General features: G+C 55.3%; 11 protein-coding genes across 11 annotated transcripts; 4 read left to right on the top strand and 7 right to left on the bottom strand.

Moving 5' to 3' along the window:
- Nucleotides 1-259: 259 nt before the first annotated feature.
- CTAM01_06598 (uncharacterized protein) lies at nucleotides 260-1207 on the bottom strand (the record flags this gene model as incomplete). The annotated part of the gene is made up of 2 exons (XM_060522625.1): nucleotides 260-514; nucleotides 587-1207. 2 exons carry the CDS (start codon nucleotides 1205-1207, stop codon nucleotides 260-262), a joined length of 876 nt encoding a protein of 291 aa, XP_060382884.1.
- Nucleotides 1208-2464: 1257 nt separating this feature from the next.
- CTAM01_06597 (methyltransferase domain-containing protein) lies at nucleotides 2465-3756 on the top strand (the record flags this gene model as incomplete). The annotated part of the gene is made up of 4 exons (XM_060522624.1): nucleotides 2465-2610; nucleotides 2789-3354; nucleotides 3410-3527; nucleotides 3585-3756. 4 exons carry the CDS (start codon nucleotides 2465-2467, stop codon nucleotides 3754-3756), a joined length of 1002 nt encoding a protein of 333 aa, XP_060382883.1.
- A 410-nt stretch (nucleotides 3757-4166) lies between these two features.
- Nucleotides 4167-5990, bottom strand: CTAM01_06596 (F-box domain-containing protein; the record flags this gene model as incomplete). The annotated part of the gene is made up of 3 exons (XM_060522623.1): nucleotides 4167-4288; nucleotides 4344-5675; nucleotides 5738-5990. 3 exons carry the CDS (start codon nucleotides 5988-5990, stop codon nucleotides 4167-4169), a joined length of 1707 nt encoding a protein of 568 aa, XP_060382882.1.
- Nucleotides 5991-9120: 3130 nt separating this feature from the next.
- On the top strand, nucleotides 9121-9741 carry CTAM01_06595 (cupin; the record flags this gene model as incomplete). The annotated part of the gene is made up of 2 exons (XM_060522622.1): nucleotides 9121-9571; nucleotides 9677-9741. Coding segments are annotated over 2 exons (516 nt in total), but the record flags the coding sequence as incomplete, so codon positions are not given.
- A 445-nt stretch (nucleotides 9742-10186) lies between these two features.
- CTAM01_06594 (uncharacterized protein) lies at nucleotides 10187-10444 on the bottom strand (the record flags this gene model as incomplete). The annotated part of the gene is made up of 1 exon (XM_060522621.1): nucleotides 10187-10444. The coding sequence occupies one exon, from the start codon at nucleotides 10442-10444 to the stop codon at nucleotides 10187-10189; it is 258 nt and encodes an 85-aa protein (XP_060382880.1).
- A 101-nt stretch (nucleotides 10445-10545) lies between these two features.
- On the bottom strand, nucleotides 10546-12186 carry CTAM01_06593 (uncharacterized protein; the record flags this gene model as incomplete). Its single annotated transcript, XM_060522620.1, has 1 exon — nucleotides 10546-12186. One exon carries the CDS (start codon nucleotides 12184-12186, stop codon nucleotides 10546-10548), a length of 1641 nt encoding a protein of 546 aa, XP_060382879.1.
- Nucleotides 11416-12210, top strand: CTAM01_06592 (uncharacterized protein; the record flags this gene model as incomplete). Its single annotated transcript, XM_060522619.1, has 1 exon — nucleotides 11416-12210. The coding sequence occupies one exon, from the start codon at nucleotides 11416-11418 to the stop codon at nucleotides 12208-12210; it is 795 nt and encodes a 264-aa protein (XP_060382878.1).
- Nucleotides 12211-13250: 1040 nt separating this feature from the next.
- Nucleotides 13251-14438, bottom strand: CTAM01_06591 (Cip2; the record flags this gene model as incomplete). The annotated part of the gene is made up of 1 exon (XM_060522618.1): nucleotides 13251-14438. One exon carries the CDS (start codon nucleotides 14436-14438, stop codon nucleotides 13251-13253), a length of 1188 nt encoding a protein of 395 aa, XP_060382877.1.
- Nucleotides 14439-15541: 1103 nt separating this feature from the next.
- CTAM01_06590 (protoheme IX farnesyltransferase) lies at nucleotides 15542-17089 on the top strand (the record flags this gene model as incomplete). The annotated part of the gene is made up of 1 exon (XM_060522617.1): nucleotides 15542-17089. One exon carries the CDS (start codon nucleotides 15542-15544, stop codon nucleotides 17087-17089), a length of 1548 nt encoding a protein of 515 aa, XP_060382876.1.
- Nucleotides 17090-17790: 701 nt separating this feature from the next.
- CTAM01_06589 (myb family transcription factor) lies at nucleotides 17791-18779 on the bottom strand (the record flags this gene model as incomplete). The annotated part of the gene is made up of 2 exons (XM_060522616.1): nucleotides 17791-18276; nucleotides 18351-18779. 2 exons carry the CDS (start codon nucleotides 18777-18779, stop codon nucleotides 17791-17793), a joined length of 915 nt encoding a protein of 304 aa, XP_060382875.1.
- A 684-nt stretch (nucleotides 18780-19463) lies between these two features.
- CTAM01_06588 (uncharacterized protein) lies at nucleotides 19464-19942 on the bottom strand (the record flags this gene model as incomplete). Its single annotated transcript, XM_060522615.1, has 2 exons — nucleotides 19464-19740; nucleotides 19806-19942. 2 exons carry the CDS (start codon nucleotides 19940-19942, stop codon nucleotides 19464-19466), a joined length of 414 nt encoding a protein of 137 aa, XP_060382874.1.
- Nucleotides 19943-21737: the final 1795 nt, after the last annotated feature.

Raw genomic sequence — 21737 nt, 5'->3', positions numbered from 1 at the left:
GAATGCCATTACGTCTGCCCACGACGCATCCCGCGGGGCGCAATCGGAGTCGCCGACAGATCGTCGAAGGAAAGAAAATAAAAATCAGCTTCGTCGGTATAACGCGTCGCGCGTCCAGTGGATATCGTTCGTTACAGTCGTAATTCGTAGCAGAGGGACGCCTCAGCATGAGCCTTCGGAAACCATGCGATCCCGGCCTCCAAAAACAATTAGGTTGAGAAAGCTCGAAAAAGTATTACCATACTCCCGACGGGATTTCTCATCTCGTGGGCAAGAAGTTCTTGGAGTCACTCTCCTGCTCGGAAAATGATTGAGGGAAAGCGGCGAGACCTGCGACGATGGCGACGGCCATGAAGGCGACGCTAATGAATGACCAAATGAGACCCCAGCAGCGAGAAGATCCGCCGTAGCGTTGAGCGAAGACGCTTGCATCGGAGCTGTTGACCTTGCGCATGATGAGATCGTCACAGATATCCCATACGGAGTAGAGTGAACTCATGACTCCAATGAAGAGCTATTGGTGTGTTAGAATCTCACTCATCTCTAATTACGCATTAAAAAGATGGAATGGCAGGCTTTGACTTACAACGACGAATCTGAGAGCTTGAGCGTGAGAGATGAACCAAGCCGCGACCAGCAGACCGACAGCGAGAAGAACCGTGAGAATCGTGAGCCAGTCCCGCTTTCCCCACCAAAGAGTCAACAAGAAGCATACGCCAAGAACCATGGAGGCAACTTTGGACGCGTTGATGTTGAAGCCGCAAAAGATGAGCAGCCCGCCGATGAGCGATGAACCGAGATAGCCCGCGGGGAGGGTGATGGCCTGCTTGCCGCCCTTCATGAGCGTGGCGCCGCCCTCGTTGGGGTCGAGGGTGATGGAGAGGACCTTGCCGCCGGTACAGCAAGCGGTGATGGCGTGACCGAATTCGTGAAAGGCGATGACGAGCATCTTGAAGGGCCAGAGGACCTGGCGCAAGAAGGGGACGTTCCAGAGGATGGCGATGATGACGGCGTAGGCGCCGATGACGCCCAGGGTAACGGCCTGAGTGTGGTTGACGGTGAGATCACGGCGGGCGAGGGCGTGCTTGGTTGTTGCGCGGGCGACTTCGGGGAGGACAACGACGGCGGCTCTCTTCCAGACTTGCTTTGCGATGGCACCGGCGCGAGCGAGGCTCTGCCTGGCCGTTGTTGGAGGGACGGGGGCCATGGTGAAGTTGTGGTTGTTTGGGTTTTGTATCAATAGCGACAGACTGGGTGTGGTGGTTTTGGTGACAGCGAGTGAGTAAACACAAGAAAGAGAGGGCCAAAAGTGTATCCTGTAGGAAGCGAGAGTTTTCGTTATGAATAATCACAGAGAATTGGTACTTGGCAATCCGATCATAGGAAATGCCTGTGTATTACGACAGATACGTAAACAAGCTGGTAAGTTGCAGGGCTTACGTGGAGGTGGTGGGCTGGGCTGAGGCTGGGCCGCATTCCCCCTGTTTCTCCTTTTTTTCTTGTCTCTTTCCCAGGCTTGCCAGGTTCTTCAGCTCACAGGTGGGTGGTCTTTCTTGTGGTCGGCCTCTCGTCTGAACTCCAGTATTTCCTCAAGCACAGACAGACAGGCTTGGCTGGGGGATGCGCCTTGGACGGCCTGGGATCTGAACCAACTCTGACAGGCCTTGCTGTGCCTGGCTGTTGCTGCTGCTGCTGGCAGATGAAAAGGGGTCCACACGGCCCCACCCCGGGACCCGGCACTGATGCTGAGCATTGGCACTGCCACACTGCGACATGTGCCGCTGTTGTCGTGGCAGTGGTCGCGGTCGTGGTGGCTGGGCAAGAGCCGGTCTCTCTATTTTTGGAATGTGTGGCTCTAGGTCACGTGATTCAGGAAGAACGATATGTGGCTGATGTCTGTGGCTTGAGTCAATTCAACCAACAAACCAACAACCATTACATAAGGCAACAGGAACCGCAAGGTTCGATATTTATGCAAGTGGACGGTTTGGCTTTCACGTTTCACCCAACGAAAACATGACGTCTCTCACAGAGTCACAGTAACGGTGCTGGTGCGGTGCAACTCCTGCGCCGGCGGCTCAACAGTGTCTGCCGCAAAGTAACTAAAGTCGTTAGAGGTGCTTACTGTTTCCTGCCTCGGCCTCCGAATACGAGCACTCTACCTTAATACTTCCCATACCTTAGTAGCCGCGCGCGGGGTTTCCCAACCATCTTGTCTCGGAGAAGAATGTGTGGCCTGTTCCTCTGTTCCTAATACCTTAATGCTCCTACTGGCTTAGAAGCTTTCCCCATCTGATACCAAGCTCCCAAAGCCACCAACACAGCTGTCCATTTCTGGTCAATTCTGAATGCCAATCTATCTCATTTGAGAACCAACCAAAGTTACACCAGTCCTCAATCATATCGTGATTGACTTCATTTCTTTGCTCGCTTTAAATCTTATTAGTCCTGCATCGACGACAATATGGCCGCTGCAGTGGACACCTCCAACACGGAGCTCAGCAAGCAATATGACACCCCCATGGGTCTGGCTCACTCGACTATGCAGGCTCTCAAGGACAGAATCAAGCTTCATTATGACCTCGCGAGTGACTACTATCTGAGTCTCTGGTAAGCTATCACTGGTCCTCTCTCTCATCCACCGTGCGCGCGCTCTGTGACGTGCAATTGAGGCACAGCGCCCTTTCACACTCTTGATAGACTGCATCTAGTCTGTGCTCTCATTCCCCTCCATCAAGGCCCATACAGCGTGGCCATCTTCGTCTAAGCTGACGTGCACTGTCTTCAGGGGTGAACACATCCACCACGGCTACTGGGAAGACGGCTCCGAAACAAAGGAACAGGCCCAGGTAAAGCTCATCCAGCTCCTCCTCCAGCTCTCCGGCGTCGGCGAGAACAGCAACGTCCTCGACGTCGGCTGCGGCATCGGCGGCACCTCCCGCTACCTCGCCTCCACACTCGGCTGTTCCGTGACGGGCATCACCATCTCCACCAAGCAGGTCGAGATCGCCAACAGGCTCACAAAGGCCGAGGCGGAAAAGCAGGCGTCAGAGACATCTGACAAGGCAAAAGAAATCGAAGCCGACGCCGATGGCTTCGTTCCGCTCGGCCGCGGCAGGATCCGCTTCATCGAGCTCGACGCCGAAAAGATGGGCGACTTCTTCGCTGGGCAGAGCGCTTCGTTCGACGCCGTGTGGATCAGCGAGGCGCTGAGCCATTTCCCCAACAAGGCGCTCTTCTTTGAGAATGCGTTCAAGGTTCTCAAGCCCGGTGGGAAGCTGGCCCTGGCGGATTGGTTCAAGGCGGAGAATGTTACTGAGACGGAGTTTGCGAACGATCTCAAGCCGATTGAAGGTATGTCAGCCTCTCGCATGGCAAGGAACTGAATGTTGACTGGCTTCGCCATCAGACGGCATGCTTCTCCCGCCGCTTTGCACCCAGCAGGGCTACGTCGATTTTGCAAAGGGCGCTGGGCTTTCCTTGCTCGCGGGCCCAAAGGATATCAGCAAGGAAGTGAGCAGAACTTGGTAAGTTGTCATGCAATATCAAACCATGAGGAGTGACCGCGAGTAACACTTGTTCAGGGACATCACATGGACTCTGGTCCAAAACCCTTCTCTGTGGGCCTTTGCCTTTAGTCAGGGCCGGGACGGCATTGCATTCTTGCAGTCCTTCCGCGCCATGAGGCGTGGGTATGCTAATGGAACCTTCCGATATTCTGTTATTTCTTTCGAGAAACCGAGCGAGAAAGCGTAGGAAGGACATCAAAGTTACAAGTTGACATGTGTGTAGCGTAGCTGATGGCTTGATAAAGAACGATGGAGTCAGACCAGACAGCCTTTTACATGATACAGGAAAGTTAGTTAGTACACATTCACTTTGTTAGGTCTGAAGGGGAACATAACAGCGTGTTTCATCAACGTCGTCAACATGTAGTTCTCAGGGAGTTCTGTCTATGACAATGGTATTGCTAGCTGCATGGGTAACCCAATCGATCCTCAGCCGTAAACTCATCGAAAGTACATATCTACATTACAATGTCTTTGATAAAATCCTTGTCCTCAAAAAGATGAATTCGAGCTGGTCAGATAACCACCCTAAATGGCACCGAGGAAGCCTGTCCTCTTGCCAACAATTGAAGCCTAGCATGATCTCAACCTGCCAGATCAGGGACTCACAAACTCGTCAATGTTAACTCGCTCAAAGAAGCTGATATGTCCAAATCCGACCCAGTACTGAGCAAGTCGGTCGTGGGAGACGAGCATAAGCTGAGACTCGATATACTTGTCTGGAGGAAAATGGTTAGCATACGTCCAAAATCGTCTTTGGAAAAGGTAAAATACCATCTAAAAAGCCCGTTCCAGCGACATGTCCTTTACTCCTGACGACTCGTGTGCCCTGAAACGGTGGTTCTTGGGCAATTCCAACGAAGCCAGCCTCGCCCAAATCGTCCGCGACGAAAGTATACTCCCCTCGCGGAACATTCGGGTCGCCAGTGAGTTTGATTGCTTCAAGACGGCCCCGGTATACTCTCGCGTCGGTACGACGCTTCGTCCACTCTAACTCTGATTCGTCAGAGCCACGGACAAGACCAAGTTCCTCATCCGACACTTCTTCGTCATCGGGCTGGTTGATCAACAAGAATTCGCACCCATGCCCGCTGTAATCTCCAACCCAGATACCTCGCCATGGTTTGAGCTCCGTTGGTGTGTAGACAACAGGATCGAGGGTTGAATATGTAATCACTTCTTCGCCAATGCGTACGCCGGTAACGCCAGGAGTACCCATACCCATGTTGGCTTGGATAGCTTGAATGATACCCACAGGCCCAGGCCCGAGGAAAAGACCCGGTGTTGGAGACCCGGCCATTTCCATCCACTGCCGAATCCGGAAAGCCTGGTCCGAGGCTTCAGCTCTTCTCGTCGGTTGGTCGCCAGGGGCAAGGTCATCACCATCCAAACCAGAAATCACACCCGACACCCTGTGACGGGCAGGAATGGCCGGTGGAGGCCAGACATTCCCATAAGGAAACACGCCATCCATTCTTGACGTAGCAATTGAGGCGTCAAGAGGGCGAGCCATCATAAAGTTGCAAAACATAGCATCCATTGGGTCGTGAATTGACATCGGTACCTCTGGCAGAAATCGTTGACCCAAACTGCTCAACAATCCCTCGTCTTCGGCTGGGCGGCGAGCATGGAATTGGAGTACCGGCTTGTCCAGATGAAGTTTGACCTGAGGTTCGAAGGCGTGTATAATCACACTGTGGTCGGCGGGCCAGTGCTGATATGTAGTACGGTTGCTGACAGCCAACAACTGATATCCTTCAATGCAACCCCTCCGCTGGTCATATCTGATGATCATCATCTTGCCCATGAGATCACGGTCGCAGAACCAGATCTTGTACTTTGGCAGAAACCATCTTGGGTCGTGTGCGGCGTAAAGTTCGCGGTATGTGCGGCATGGATAGGGAGTTGTGACCTTCTCTCCAGGCACATTGGCTTGTACCCTTTGATACCAGTGAATATCGGACGCAGCGTGGGCGTGGAGGGTTCGGCAGGTCTCCGCTACGATTGCCAGGTCGCAGGGAGGCAAATAGGCGAGGATCGCATCGATGAGTTCGGAAGGAAGCGCGAGTAGGCGGCAACTGTTGTCTGAAGGCAGGGAAGGCAAAGCTAGCACAGCAAAGACGGGTCAGTCGGATATATCAGAGATTAAACAAGGATCGTTGACATACTACCTGAGGCCGCAATGTTGAAGTCAGAAGGAAGGGGATAGTAGTCTTCCCTTGAGCTTCCAATCGTTTTCCGGTGATCTGTGGCATCGCTGCGAAGTCCTTCTTCAGATACGTAGGGTAAAATGTAGAGGTTTTCCTCAACTTCGGGGTCGATGCCACCGTAATTGCTACCGCTAGCGGTTGACATGGTGTCGTGAGTTGGCGCATCCGAATCCGCGGCGGAGGTTGAGGGCGAGGGAGGACTCGTAGCCATTTCGCAATTCGTATCCATGCCTCTTCAGAGAAAAGAATTGCAACGTTGAACAGCGTTTCGAGGGCTCCAGAGTGTAAAATGGGGGCGAACTATTCTTGTGGCTTGTTGGGCGATCCAATACTCTGTCACGAAGGTTTGGCGAGTGGCTGCAATGAGAGTATGCAGCGGCGGGGGTTATTGTTCGGGCTAGAAAGCAATGTTGCGGACGAGAACGCTTCGGGGTGATGTGATATTGGCGCTGCTTGCAGCATGTGTCAAAATGTGTCGATGTCTCAACGACTCCAGCGGTAAGTCTAAGGTATCACGGAGGTTCGGGTTGCCCAAGGGTGGTGCATATAGGAGTCGTCAGTGCTCGCAATGTTGGGGTCATGACTCCAGGTTTAGTCTCCACGTCTCCGACCAGCCGGGGTGAGGGTGTGTCGGGTGCGTGCGTGTATGCAACAATAGCACGAACTTTTTGGTTGCGGTCGCGGACGGGCCAGAAGTTCCTCTTTGCGACCCCCGGTTACGGCGCATAGCTAATCCACCCCAGGCTCAAGCCGGGGATGATGGAAAGCAGCGATGACAGCACGGTCGACAGCAGTAGCGGTAGTATGTAGCAGCGGCAACGACAGCCGAGGCGGGGCAGAGAGTTTGGCGTGGTGGGTGTAGGGATGGTTACTTGGTAGTGCCAATAGAGCTGGCTAGCGGTTTAGATGCTTGGAACGGCCAACCATGAGCAGTCGCGTGCCGGAGAGGATGGATAGATGGATCTAGATTCCGCAGGCGTATGCGACAACATGCGGCTGGATGTGCCGAGACAGATGATGGATGTCGAGGACTCGAGAGGACGTTGCGGTAAGGTTGGTCGGGACCAGGTTCAGGTTCCAGGTCAGGGTCGGTGGTGCAGACGGATATAGGACCGAAACAGACAAAAGGGCCTTGGTTCAAGCAAGGTATGCCGCCATCGCCGTCTCCGGGCCACAGGACTAATGCAGCGCCAACCGGTGACTGGAACCTGGACGGGGGGAAACTTGAGGGATGAGTGGAATGTTGTGCCCGGAAGAGGAAGGGGGTTCGTCCGTAGCCAACGACGTTGATGTGTGTAAGGTGCTGGTAAGGTGATTCTCCAGGTAGGATGCCTATCCATTAGTGCCGTTGTGGTCGACCGTGGAGGTGGAAGTCCAAGAATAGATGCGGATATTACTGTGCCTGCCACGCCGGTGGTGCATGTGGAAGCAATGCGTGTTGCTGCAGCATCTCGACCAGCTAGCTAGCGCAGGCAAGCTTGCTCTGCTCTTGCATCTCGTCTCATGAGGTGCTCGCAGCTCGAGTGAGGTAAGGTAGGGATATGTCGATGACCGTGTGAGGATTACTGCAGCAGTGCAGCTGTAGGTAGCCCAGCATGCTGTGCCGCAAAGGGGAGCCAAGACCCAGGCATGACCATCGAGTCGCGTCTTGATCCTTGTGCGTTGGAAAGGTGAAGTGCAGTGGGCTGTGGGCTGTGGTGCACCGTCAAGGGTCAGGCACCTCAGGTACCGAGAACCGGAACCGGAATGGAAGCGGATTGCGGGGACGAAGGAGCTGTTTGCTGACTAAGGCAAGGTACGTAGCTACCTACTCGGGATGAGGTCAGTGCCCGGCCTTAGGGTCTGTCGCTTATCGGGTGACGAGAGAGACAAGATAAGAGAACTCCCGTCACCTCCCGTCCAGTTCAGGCCTCCATCCATAAGGTACCGTAAGAGCTCGGATCAATAACGCCATCGCCTAGGTTTCTACCCAACCAGCCACCCGACTGACAATTCCAGCTTACCTACGATCGCAAAGCACCCGCCTTGATGTCGGGCCAAGATAAGCACCTTGACTTTGGGCCCGAAGCGAGGCTGGTCATGACATGAATCAGGGCCACCTAGGTCAGGAGTATCTGTCGTGCTTGGGTGTATCTGTGAACAGATTCCTCTCACTCAACTACCTGACCTTGATACCTGCGCCAACTAACTACTATTTACGGCTACACTCATCCCTTCGGCTGTCCGGCGCATTGCAGGAGATCGTCGCTGTTTGTTCCGACCATTCACGAGCCTAGACTTCAAATTGGCTTCAACCCACCTTTGCCTAGGTAAGTTAGGGGAAATTGATATGCCCAAAGACTGCACCGGATGATTACTAGGTATGGAGCAAAGAACCCCCCAGTTCTTGCGCGTATCTTTTGCGCTTGTTCAACGGCCAATGCATCACATTGGTCAAGCCAAGAACGTGCCATGCTCTCTCCAACTTGCTCTCACATTAACCATACATCTCGCCGCAAAAGGGCCTGAGGATTCTGACCTATAGCAAATGGCCTATCTGGTCTGGATTGAATCCACATGGCTTCAAAAAGTCCCAGCCAAGGCTTGTCGGACAGGAACCTTTGCGGCAAGCCAGCAATGTGCTTTTATTGGCTGTGTCGTAACTCTGGTTGAAGGCAGTGTCTATGGGAACAGAACTCGGGTACGGAGCATTCCAGGCTTCATTCAATTGCACGTCTTCCAAATGATCTCTTTCCCTCTTTCTTTGTGTTTCTACCTAAGGATGGTGCCTATCTTATAGATATATGTAATTAGAAGACATAGTCTCCAAAACAGGTCTACTAGTTCTCCTACCCAATTAGGTAGGTAGGTGGTTCCTCGTCCCCTCCTTCCTCTTCTTCCATTTCTCGCTCATTGCAGGGACAGGAATCTCACTATGACACCCCCGCCGCCACCGCCATCAACCTGAGGACTCGGGAGGCATTAACCCTTGATTTACCACCAACAACAACCACAGCTGCCTGTTACCACGAGTTCGACAGACTTTCGGTTCCATCGCTGGATCTCGCTTCGGCATACCGCACTTTTTAACCAATACGGAGGTTACAATTTTCGCAAAACAAGATTCAACTTAATTTCAACGAACCACAACATACGACCACGGCAGAATAGATGGGTATCCACATCAACCTATACGTCTATACCATATCCCCAGAACGTTGTTGATACTACCTTTTCACCGTGCTATACGGAAATATCCAGACCTTGCGCCGTTCATACTTGCTCAATCCACTGCCGGAGCTTCCCCTAGTTCCCACCTCACCTAGTGATCCGTCCGACGTCTCCTTCCTACTTGGTAATAGCTTCCGCCCGCCAGTGGGAAGGTTGTCTTCACCCTCACCCAATATCCTACAATTCTACGGACACTCGACTCAGATCTCGCTGCTCACCAAGCGGAACACCCAACTACGGCCATTCAACCTTTATTCCCCCCTCTCCGCAGGCGGACCAGCCGAGACCGGGCAGATCATAACGGAGCACGCCAGCAGACCAAGGAACCGCCGGGATATTGGAAACCCGCTCCCTCGCTCGCGCGCGCGCCCCTTGCTCAGGCTTGCTGCCTTGCAGGACAGCCGACAGTCACCATGGCGTCCCTGATCCCACTCATCAACGACCTGATACCCATGATCGTTCCCTCGTCGGTATCCGTCACCAAAGCGACCACCCTCCGCCCTCCCAATGCAACTCTGAATCCCGCTTCTGCCAACGAGGCCGATGCCGTTGTCAGCAAAAGCGATAAGCTCTGCGCCTCCGGTAAGTCCAACTTGGTCTAGGATGCCGTCTCCCCTGCCACTACGAGTACCTCTATTCCTCTCTCTTTCTCTGTATTCGTATGGGATCTGCTCTGGCATCACGCAGCGCCTTTCCCGCCGCTTTTCCTAGCTGCCGCGACCTGCCTGGGACCGCCAACATACCCGCCATAAGGTAGCGTCGCAGCCGAGAACTGTGTTGCTGGTCATAGAGTAACAAGGCTCAAGTCGTGCTTGTCATGATTCCATTAACCCTGTCCCATCGCATGGTCTTGTGTCTTGTTCACTGCCACGTCTTCTTCAACTAACTCGAGTAGTCATTACTTTGAACCCACATGCGACATCGGCTATCCGCCATCACGGAGAGCAAGGTTAGGATTAATCTTTTCCCCCCTTCCCAACCCACCATCTCTTTCTTACGCGTTTGCGACTTATTGTCGCTCTCTTGGCGGTGTATCTCTAATGCTTGCCAAGATACCATTCTCTACATGGCTTCCGGGATCGGCATCTTGCTAGTTAGTCCTGGTGCAGGACAAGATGTAAAGCGGCACGAGCTGTCCTCGGGTGATTTTGCATTCATTCCGTCCTGGACAGAGCACCAACTACTCAACGAGTCAGATCAAGATACCGTGTGGGTCATTACTCGCAGCGGTTCCCAGCCGGTCACGGTAGGCTTGACGGATTGGGGAGGTGACCGGGCGAAGTAACCCATATGCCATCGCTCGGTCGTGGAGACGGACTCCAACTCTAGGCGGCTGGCCGCATGCTCGATGTGTGGCAGCAGCAGTAGCAGCAGCAGCAGTAGCAGCAGCAGCAGTAGCAGCAGCAGCAGTAGCAGCAGCAGCAGTAGCAGCAGCAGCAGCAGCAGCAGAAGCATCGCATCGGGCACTACTCGAAAAGATTAACTTCGCAGGACACGTGTGAAGTGTGGCTTTCCCGGTGGGATTCCGCCAATGTCATGATATCTATCGAGTATCTCTATCTTGTTTCGTCATCGCCCCATATGGCACCCACGATTCGCGCTATAGCCCTGGGGGAATCAAAGACCTGGGCGTGGTCCTTGTCCGGAAACCAAAGGATGTCGATGCCTGACCCAGCGGAACGGTGACTCTCGTAGCCCATGCCCGATATGGGTGCAGCCTTTGGTCCGGCAACGTCGCGCCGGCCATGCTCGCCTTGCAACCATGCGGGGTGTTCCGTCTGCTGGCCCTGACCCCCCTCGGCCAAATACCTGGCGACGGCGTGGCTGTCGACAATGAGGTCCAGCCCGGACAGGCATACGGTGACCTGCCTCGCTTCCTGCCGCTCGACGCCTACCGATTCCGATCCTGCTGTGCGACCAACCAGTTCGTCAGCCCAGATGGCGTTCTCCCTCCAAAAGAAGTATCTGCCGAGGCAGTGGGCGACTCCGGGGTCCATGCTCGCAAAATACCACAGCTGCCACTCGTTTGCGGTCGACGGCGCACGTCGTGTGAAGTTGTAAGCGACGTCGGGCAGGTGCAGGAGGATGCTCACGGGGTCAATGAGCACGGCCCGCGGGATCCTAGCCTGCAGGTCTGGGCATCGCATGGCATGGGTTGACAAGATGGAACCGTACGAATGGGAGACGAGGGCAAACTTGTCCCAGGCGTGATGGTTTACTATCTGCTTGAACTGTCGAAGGAAGACCTCCTTGCCCAGCGGTGGGTCAGTTAGTCGGAAGGAGACGGGCAGGATTTCGATGGCGATGACACCTGTCCGGCCGCGGCCCCTAATTCTCATGGTGGTGATCTCGGCGAGAAAGCGGACGTAGGGCCACAACCCGATGCCGATGCCGTGGAGGAAGACAACCGGCAGACCTTCTGCGCGATGGGGGCGGTGCCAGTAGCTCAAATTACCGGCCGAGGACCGCCTGCTGGCAAAGACCTGTTGGAGACGAGGTGGGAAAATGGCCTTGTCCTTTGGCTGCGCGTAGTACTGGAACCCGTAGAACCACAAGGAGAGGTGTGTGACGTGGTCCAAAAAGGCCATGATGGCGTACCACCAGACGGTGCGGTACTTTGTATCTACGGAATCGATGGTCAGGCGCAGACACTTGGCCGGCCCGCGACCGGGCTTGAAGGGCCTGCCGAGCAGACGTTCACTGCGGGTTATATACTGGTCCACCTCCACGTCGTAGTTCTCCCCGTCCCTTGCGCTGGCCCGCCCGACGTCCTTTTCGCCCATGTCAAAAAAGGCCCAGAGGAGAAAGTCGCGGACGTTGTCGCGATGGATGTCGGTCATGTCGGCACCCAGAAACCACATGCGGACGTAGCGCTCAAAGTCTGGGATGGTGGCCATGCACCGCTCAAAGAGGGCCAGGCGGTCGGCGGGCGAGGAAGGGCTCGGGTGCGAGGCGGGTTCCCTGAGGCGCTTCGTGTAGGGGAGCCAGATGAAGAGGGCGTAGATGAGTTCCGTGGCTGCCATGCATGTTGTGATGGCGGCGGTTGTGAGCCATTTCGACGAGGAGGAGGAGGAGGCTGCGTAGTTTGCGCCGAGGAGGCTTGCGAGGAGGAGGGCTGCGTAAGGGAGGATTGGGTAGCGGAGCGGTACTATGCAGGCGCGTATGAATATGAACTCGTGAAGCGTGCGGCCGAGCATCCTGGAGTGGTGTGGGTGTTGTGAGGTTTATTGTCGGCTGGTGATGATGGTGATGATTGGCATGAATGAGAGGCTGGCGATTGCTCGTCGCCGTTAGTGTAAAGATGATGTCGTACCGTTTTCTTATCTATCAAAAGACAAACGAATAGAGGATCAGAAAGTGATGGCCATGTACAGATGCAAACAGAGCATGTCCTTCCTCGGTCCCCCGGGCTTGAAGCGAAGAATACTACAAGTACTGGCAACCCTTCTTCGTGTGATGTTCAGATTTCGTTGGGGATCGTCCGAATCACGCGGTACAAAAAACGTGTACTAAGATAATGTAGACGACCCGGCGAGCTAAGGCAGGGGATGGAGGGATGGAGCAGCGGTGGATTGGATGACAAACGAATCGCAAACCTGTCGTGCCCCTGTTCTTTTCTCCAAGTTTGCCTCCAAGACGCTTGTGTTTTTTCATCCGAATTATCTGTAGCTAAGGAAATATTTACATCTGAAAGTCGCCCCATTATCCGTGTGCTATAAGCTTACCTACTACTGTGTCACTGTGTGTAAGTATCTCATAGACACCGGACAGGACTTTGGATTGGGGGAATTGATGGTAACCCCTGGGGAAATCATAGCGCTGATTGGTCCATTGGATACCAAGCTTCAATCAAAGAACGCTCCAATGCCGGTGAAACGACCCATCTTCTCAACGTGACTGTGACATTCATAAGAATTGACAGGCACAGACAAGACTTGCGCGGATTGTCGCGCGTCAAGTCGCCTTGCCGAGGTTTCTTCTGCCCATCCGTCACCGTTGATTGACGTGCATGGCAAAGAGCCTCATCTTCACATGCTTCAAGGTAGTGTGGTAATGTCATACCAATCGTTTCTTTTTGCAAGTTGTGTTACTGCACACATGCAAACTATTCGTTTCTGCTATGCAGGTCATGAAAATCATTACCTAGTCAAAATAGAATCTGTCCGATGTTCCGGCCCTCAACAACAATTTCTCCCCGAATGCCCTTTGCGCGCTTCACCCCAATGGACTCCACGACTGGCCCTGATACCGGTGGTCTTCTTCAAGTCAGCGTCGGCGCCGACCATGTAGCATAGTCCTTCACGTTGACATTCACAGTGCTGCGCTCGAGAATGGACGGCTTGGTCGCGGAGTTGAGCAGGAAGTAGTTGATATACTGCGTCAACTCGGCATTCTGCCCGCTCGGGAACGAGCAGTGGTTATGCCCGCCGACCAAAGAGAACCCCATATTCTCCGGCACCCCGAGGGCCTGGTAAATGAGCCTCCCGGCCTTCATGCAGCCTGTCGTCGACACGGGGCCCAGCCAGTCGATATCGTTCTCCGCCACGTACAGCCCGCGCGGCGCGACGAGTCCGGCCAGCAGGTGATGGTCCTCGGGCACCTGCGACGACCTCGTCGCCCACGTATTGAAGAGGGGCGAGAACCAGACGTTCTCCCCGACGATCTGGCTCGACGTCTGTATGTTTTTCCCCTTGGACTTTTCGCTGTCCGAGATGCGCCAGCACGCCGCGCCGCCCGAGCCCGACTCCTGCGGGATCGTGAGGGCGATGCGCTTCTCCAGCGCGCCGACGACGAAGGCGCCTTTACCATTGCGCGAGCAGCCCGTCACGCCTATCCTCTTTGGGTCGATGCCCGTTTGGGAGGAACCGAGCTGCTCGAGGCCGTCGATGAGACGGCCTACGCCCCATGCCCACGCCGTTAAGGCGCCCGCGCTGTGCTGCTGCCCGAAGAGGGTGTAGAAGAGGCCTTGGCCTCTGCTGCTTTGGCCGTTTTGCGCGGCGAAGGCGTCGTTGCCAAAGGTGATTTGCGCGACGGTGCCGGGGATGGGGATGCTTGCGCCGCCGACGCCGATGATGGCGGGGAAGGGACCCGTGCCGGAGGGCTTCGTGACGGAGGCGGTCATGCTGATGCTCTTTGTGCCGACGGTGACTTTGACGGTCAAGGTGTTGCCCGAGAGGGAGGCCTCGACCTTGTCCGGGGGCGGGGGGAAGTCTCCGAGCTCGTACTGCTCAAAGGCGTTTTGGATTTCGGTGGCGCGGCAGGCCCAGTCGGCTTTTGTTGTGACTTTGGAGCCGTCGGCAAAGGTAAAAGGGTCTGGGAGCTTTGCGTCGTTGACGGCTGGGATGTTTGTCTTTGCTTTGCCGCAGTCGGCCTGCCGGGCGGAGAGTGTGTCGGCGGGCATGGCCAGGACCGTGCCGGCGAGGAGGAAAAGCGAGGCGCGCAGGGCCATGATGGAATATGGAGAAAGAGATGATCTTGGGTTCAGGGACAGGATCGTGGTGCTGAGGATGAGACGAGCTTCAACGAGAGTGATATGGCTTGTTTCTTGAGATGATGTCTTCTTATGCTCATCATGATTCGGATCAACGGATGTCTGTTAGTACATAATGAGGACCCTATATGGCTTTCATTTAGTGTACATCATTTGGATAATGACGGGTGTTTCCAAAGAGCCTCAAATTAGCCGGCAATGCGAGCCCACGGGACTCCTGGAATCAAACCCAAGCGAGCCATGCGGCGCTTCGTTAAGCTTACTTACCTGCCGTCAACTTCCTCGCCGGCTACTTTCTAGCAGCTCTGTTTAATATGCCCAAGACAGCCGAAGAGATGGCCCAGATCGGAACGTGAGCATACTTTTAGCCCAATTCGTTCAGTGCGACCCATAAGAGGCCAGTGAGGACTAGGCCAAGCAATGATCTGCACCGGCTGAATAGGAATAGTACGGGCCACAAGCGGAACGAGTCCAGCTTTTCAAATTGATGCTACCCACCTCGATGAGAGAGTTTGTGGGGTGTTGCAATGGCGGGCTAGATTCCGAAGTAGGAAGAAGTCCAAGAAGAGAAGTCATCGCGAAGTTGGAAAATAGAGCGGCGGCAGTGGCCGAGACGGATTGCACCGGGCCACCGGGGATGCGGAGTCGCGGACCCGACAGGCGGCCGGCCCTGGTGGGGCACTCTTTTTCTTCCCACCAACAGCCGCCGCCTGATTGGCTAAACGTTTTCCAGAGCCCATCTGCCTCCGTCGCCCGGCTGATTCTCGATCTCTTACGTCTTTCAACCTCTCTCTCAATTCTCAGCCCACCACCCTCTTTGGCTCTCCGCGCAATCCGACGCTCCCAATCTCGGTCCACGAGCCCGCACCAATCCCTGGCCAAACCACGTGTAGCGGAGCAATTCCTCCTCCGGTCTGCGAATCGCACGCCACTTGACCACGCCTCGTCCCTCCTCCGAATGGTCCGCGTTTGACAGAGAGCAGTCCCGCGAAACATCCCGCTGCCGCCGACCGGCTTTTTCTTCGCCCAGGCCGACATGAGCGCAGAGCAGAGCAAGAACCATGCGGCCAGCTCCCACTTCGCTCTTGCGCCCTCACCGACTCGATAATGTCTGTCGCCAATGCGTTCGGAAAGCCTTTGGCGCTACCGTCCCGCGGGGCAACAGTAGTAGCATCAGCTCTCTGCCATTGATCACGAGCCGGTCCGCCTCGACGACGGCCGCAAAGGCAGCACCCGCAGTGCGTCTCAGCGCGAGCTACTTCGTCTCCAACAGCGTCCTCGACCGCTCCAATGCCCGGCCCAGACCCCTCGGCAGCCGGAGCTCCTCGGCTTCCGTAGCGCCATCGTCTTCGTCTTCCTCCTCCTCCACCGCGCGCTCCGAGTCGACGACACCAATCGACGTGAACCAAGACCTACCGCATCGTCGCCGCCAAGCTGCAAGACGCAAAGCCGCCGCCGAAGCCGCTGCCGCAGCCGCCTCCTCCTCGCCCGATGTTCTCCCTTCTCAGGATGCCTCCTCCGCCCTCACCAGCGTCGCCGCCCAACAACCCGCGCACTCGGCCCGCCGTATCTTCTCCACGCTCCTCTCCCTCTCGAAGCCCCGGCTCTCCGCCCTCGTCGTCCTGACCGCGATGGCGCCCTACGCCCTATACCCCGTCACCGACTTCCTCTCCCCGGCCATCACCGAGTCGCCCTCCCTGAGCCCGCTGACGCTCCTCTTCCTAACCACCGGCACCGCCCTCTGTTCCGCCTCGGCAAACTCTCTCAACATGCTCTACGAGCCCAAGACGGACGCAAAGATGTCGCGCACGCGGAATCGGCCCCTCGTCAGGAACCTCATCTCCACGCGCGCCGCCGTCCTCTTCGCCGTCACCACCGCCATCACTGGCGTGGGCGCCCTCTACTTTGGCGTCAACCCGACCGTCGCCTTCCTCGGCGGCGCCAACATTGTCATCTACGCGGGCATGTACACGCCCATGAAGGCCTTCAGCGCCGCAAACACCTGGCTCGGCGCCGTCGTCGGCGGCATCCCCCCGCTCATGGGCTGGGCCGCCGCCGCTGGCGAGACGGCTTCGGGCGACGGGTCCTGGCGGGAACTCTTGTTTGCCAGCGACGGCAGCTCCATCGGCGGCTGGCTCATGGCGAGCTTGCTCTTCGCGTGGCAGTTCCCGCACTTTATGGCGCTCTCGTGGGGTATCCGGGAGGAATACAAAGCCGCCGGGTTGCGGATGCTGGCGTGGACGAACCCGGCGCGCAACGCGCGCGTCGCGCTGCGGTACAGCATCGCCTTCATCCCCATCTGCGTCGGGCTCTGCGCGGCGGGCGTGACGGAGTGGAGTTTTGCCGTGACGAGCTTGCCCGTCAACGCGTGGCTTACGCGCGAGGCGGTGCGGTTCTGGAAGTTTGAGGGACACAAGGGGTCTGCGAGGGGTCTGTTTTGGGCGAGCGTGTGGCATTTGCCCGTCGTCATGGTGTTGGCGCTGCTGCAGAAGAAGGGCATGTGGAGCCGGGTGTGGAATAGCGTTGTTGGCGTAGACGATGATGACGAGTGGGAGGACGACGATGAGCTGGATGAGATGCCGGTTACGTTGCCTCCGCCGCGGGGATAGAGTGATGCCAGCGGCGCGTTGTCGTAGTAGAAAACGCGGGATATTGTATGATAGTGTTGCTCGTTTTCCTCGTGGGTGGGAGGGGAACCATCAATACCCATAGTGGTGCTCCGGTCTTAGATTTCTGGGTTCAAAGATATAAAGACCTCACTCTGTAAATCAAGTGTTTTCTCATACGGGAAGACAAAAAAGCGCGGGTGTTTTTCCAGAAAATGATGTTTCTCTTTATTTTTCCAGTTCAAAAAAGCATTCCATTGGCGGTTCCCTAGGTTTCTCTCCCTCCTTTTTGTCTCAACCTGGTCTCCCTCTCCTCTGGTATCTCTATAGATGCTAGTATACAGAAGAAAATAAAATATCACGATACCTCCCTCCTTCCCCGGTACTGTTCTGATCATTTGTTCGTCATTATACGGAAGCAAAAAGAATGGCTTCCCTTTGTGCTGTTCATCCATCCCCGCAAAAAGGTAAGGTGAACTCGTAAAGGACTGCCCGAGTTTCTTACCAATGTCGGAAACCGAAAGCCCATCTTTAGGTGAATTTGAATAATACCCATGCAACTCCGAGAACGCCTCCCGAAAACCCTGCAAGATAACGCCATGACCTAGTAGGAAATTGAAGAAAGGAAAAAGGTGAAAATGCCTTGAACCCTAGGAGCCAAGGGCTTGGGACCACTGGTGGGAATCGTCATTGGAGCCATGCAGTCACATCTGCTGCTGCTGCTGACCGCCGGGTCGGTTGATGATGGCGTCGATGCCCATATCCACGCTCGGCAATCGCTGTCCGTGGGGGTGAAGATAGGGACTGGGAGACTGAGACTGGCCGTGGCCGCCGTATCCGCCGTTGACGGAGCCGTTCGAGGAGACGGAGCTGGTGTATCCGTGGTGGGCGCCGGTGGCGGCGTGGTGGCCGTAGCCGCCGTACTGGGCGGCGTGCAGGGGCTGGAGGTGGTGCAGGGAGGCCATGTAGCCCGCGGCCGAGGCGCTGCTGCCGCTGGCGGAGTGTCCGGAGGAGACGGTCTCCGGGCTACTGTAGGAGGCGTCTAGCTCGTCAACTGGGGTTAACCCGAGGCCGCTGATGCCGCTGTCATCGTCATACCCTGGTGGTAGTGGCTGCCCTGACTCCAGGCGCTCCCGTCTGGCCCCGGCGCGGGCTGCGCTTTGTAGGTTCTTGAGACCGTTCGACATGCACTGTACACGGATGTGAGGTTAGCTAGGGTTCCTCTCTCGTCATGTTGTTGCTTTCAAGGGGGAGTGCATCGTACCTTGGCCTCGACGACGTTCCACTTTTCTCCCGTGCGAGCAGCGAGACCGGACCAGATCTCCTTTCTCATGCTCATGTACTCCTTGGCCAGGCGTTCAAGCTTGCGATTGTCCCAGTCGTCGGCACCCTTGCGCTCCATCAGGCGCTCGTGGCGCTTTCTGCAGGCGTTGGGAGTCTTGTTGGGGAAGTAGGTGGTCTGGATCTGGCCCCAGTTGAGGCCCTGGGAGCGGGCCGCGAGCAGCTGCTGATCATCCTGTGGGGTCCAGGCTCCCGAAGAGGCGCGGTGTTGCATCGGGGGTACGGAAACCGGGGGCGCAGAGACCGGGGCGTAGCTTTCGTACGTGGGCTGCGGCTGCTGCTGCATGGGGGCCGAGGAGGAGGGCATGGTGTAGTAGGCCGACTGCGGCATGGCCATGCGTTGGTTGTACATTGCGATTGGGTTTGCTGCGGGAGCGAGAGAGATTGGCATCGGGTTTGCGTAACGGTTGTGGTTGTGGCTAGAACTAGATGCCCGCGTGTGTTTGGGCATGATAACTCGGGAAAGTAGATATCGAAGAAAGAGTGGATAACCTGGAGAGAGACGAGATTGTCCGGTATAAAGTGAATGAGTGCAGATTACTGATTATCCTGCAAGAAGAGAAGCGAGTGTCCCGTGATGTTGTTGTTGATGATGATAATTCTGCGCCTCGCCTGGAGGTGGTTTATGGAAAGGTTGGTATTGGTTATAGGGCGGCAGAATTGGAGCGAAAGGAGATTGGCGGACTGAAGAGGAATCTAGAAAATCCGACTTAGGAAATATGATGACTATGACGAGAGAGAAAAAAAGGAAATAGGAGATAGAGGAAAAAAAGAAACTGTTGTGAGATGGAGAGAACTGTCTTGACAAGCGAATACAAGGTCAAAAGGAGGTCGTGAAGCCGGACATTGGGCCTGACTTTAAACAATATCACGGTCAGCCAGGGAGACAAAGAGACACAGAAGCGCGGTTACGATGAGGCCAGGGTTATGGAAGTCTGAAACAGGGCAACTTGACAGAACAAGGCTAAACGAGCTGCCAGAGCTGCCCATGAAACCCGTCTCGTGTGTCTAGAGGGACAGACAACGAGTCCTAGAGCTACAGACATTGGCCAGACGTCTCATCGGGATGGGCGTCTGTCTGAAGTCGGGCGCGTAGAACTGGCCGGGTCTGGAGGGCGGCTACACAATAGACCCTGGGGCAATGATCGGACGGGTCGCCAGGGTCCCGAAGAAGGGAGCAGTAGGGCTCAAACGGGAAGAGACTGGGGCTGGAAAGGGAATTTGAGACGGGTAGAGGTAGTGGGTAAGAGTAGGCGCCAGCCTTGCCGCGCTCGCGAGTGCCTATTTGGAGGAGATTATCGGCCGTGTTAGGGCTGGATCATGCCACGACATGATGTGGGGTCGAACAAAGTCCCCGATTCCCCTGAGAGAAGGTAACGAAGTAAGGTAGACGGCGGCAGCATTGAGGCTCCTAGACTGTATAGAGTTGTTGGAGCGGTCCGCAGCCCCCACGACGGCGGCGGAGGAGCCAATGAGGCGGGAGGCGGGAGATGAGGAAGGATAGGCGCATTGCATTGTGAGCGCGCGGTAGGTGGGCAAAGGTGGGCAATGTCGTAGACGAACTAAGTTAAGACGGTCAAGTCAAGGACACCTGCGGCCTGCCGTTGAATGCGGGTACTTTGAAGTAACGGTAGCAAGGGACCACTGGGTCTGGGGTCCGATCTACAGCCCGATCGACGAAGATATGGGGCCAGCAGACGCGTCGTGAAGCGAAGAGAGAGCCCAGCTTCGTTCGAGTAGTCAGGTTCCTCGCATGAGCAGCAGGAGATTAGATGGAGATCTCGAAGGGCGCGTAGGCGAATGACGAGAGACTTGAGCATGAACCACTGGGTTCTCTTACAGTCGGAAGCATGAACTCGTAGCATCTTGGGTTGGACAGCGAGGATTACGTCCCAGTGTAAGTGAGCGAGTGTTGACGGCATGGAGTGGAAAGGTATCCATGGACGATGAGGTGAGTGGACATGGGAAAGCAGAAAGCAGCGACATTGAAATTGAAGGTTAATTAGACGCGCGCCTGGAGTACAGAGTGGGGCGGTTCATTACCAGTGGACCTCGATAGATGGGTGCCGGGCCTTTTACTGGCCAGGAGTGGAAATAGCATCACGCTAACCTCTTCTGCTCTCGGGTCCACAGCGGGCCGGAGATTCTCCACCGAAATACATTCCCGCCCGGCATCCATACCCTCCGTCGGGTCTCTCCTCTTCTCCTCCTTGAACCTTTCTGCAGTGTCACGCAAGGCATTTCCTACTATTACTCATTACTCTGTACTCTGTTTTCTGTTTTGGAAATAAGCGAAGAGTTCACGGCTCCATCGCCTGCAGAACCAACACATTGCTGGGGCTGTATGCACATGCACTTCATTAACATCAAACAGCCCTCGAGGGAAGGCCGCATCTGCAAAGCAACCTCCGCAGCCGAGCGCTTGTTTCTCTCGTGACCCAAGGGCGACCTGAATGACGCCGGAACGACGACCTTTTGTTTGTTTGCTACCGATCCTCACGCTATGCAGAATCATGTATTACTCGACTCAAGACTCGGAGGGCAGTGAAACCCTAACCATCGCCGGGCCGTGTTATAGATAGTAGATTGCTGCAATATCGTTTCCCATATGTTTCTGTTATGAACGACAAGTCGAGAATGGCCTTTTTTCTTTGCTATGCGAGAACTCATCTCCTCACGACTTGGGGAGAAATGTTGGACCTCGATTCCTATTTTACCTACCTTACGAAGAAGCTTGGGATGATGTGCAGTAGGACTTGCATCACTCTCCGTTTTTGAAGAGCGGATCACCTGCAGAGTCTTGGTACATCATCATCATACTTTGAGGCCCAACAGGATAATTCATATGATCTTACGCGAAAAACACGGATGGCTATGGTGTTATGGGACTGGATTGTGGTTCTTTACCATTGAAACATACCGGTATCCCACACTAACACCATATGGAAGTCTTGGTTCGTTCCTAGCAATAGGTAAGAATTCAACTTTGGCCGACTTATGCCCACGCAGCTGTTGTTGTCAGCATAAAAGTGCCGGTGGCAAAGTGACAGAGGAAGCCGGCCGGGCCACCAATAGCTTGAGCACGGTCCATTTAGCAGGCTTCTTCAAATGCGCGGGGCAGACCAGCAGATGAATAGTGCCTCTGCTAAGGATGATCCCACAAGCCGCCAAATGGGTTAGGTTCCTCTTCTGTCAGCGGTACCCAATGATGATTTGTGGCTGCACTTCTTCAACTTCCTATCCGTAACTTGGATGCATGTGCCTGTGTGCCTGGTAAGGAAGGCAGTAATATGGCACTGTGGCTTACACC

The sequence above is a fragment of the Colletotrichum tamarilloi genome, assembly GCF_030869305.1.
Source record: "Colletotrichum tamarilloi strain Tom-12 chromosome Unknown Scaffold_18.1, whole genome shotgun sequence".
In the NCBI taxonomy this organism is placed as follows: domain Eukaryota; kingdom Fungi; phylum Ascomycota; class Sordariomycetes; order Glomerellales; family Glomerellaceae; genus Colletotrichum; species Colletotrichum tamarilloi.
This window is presented reverse-complemented; position numbering and strand designations above follow the sequence as displayed.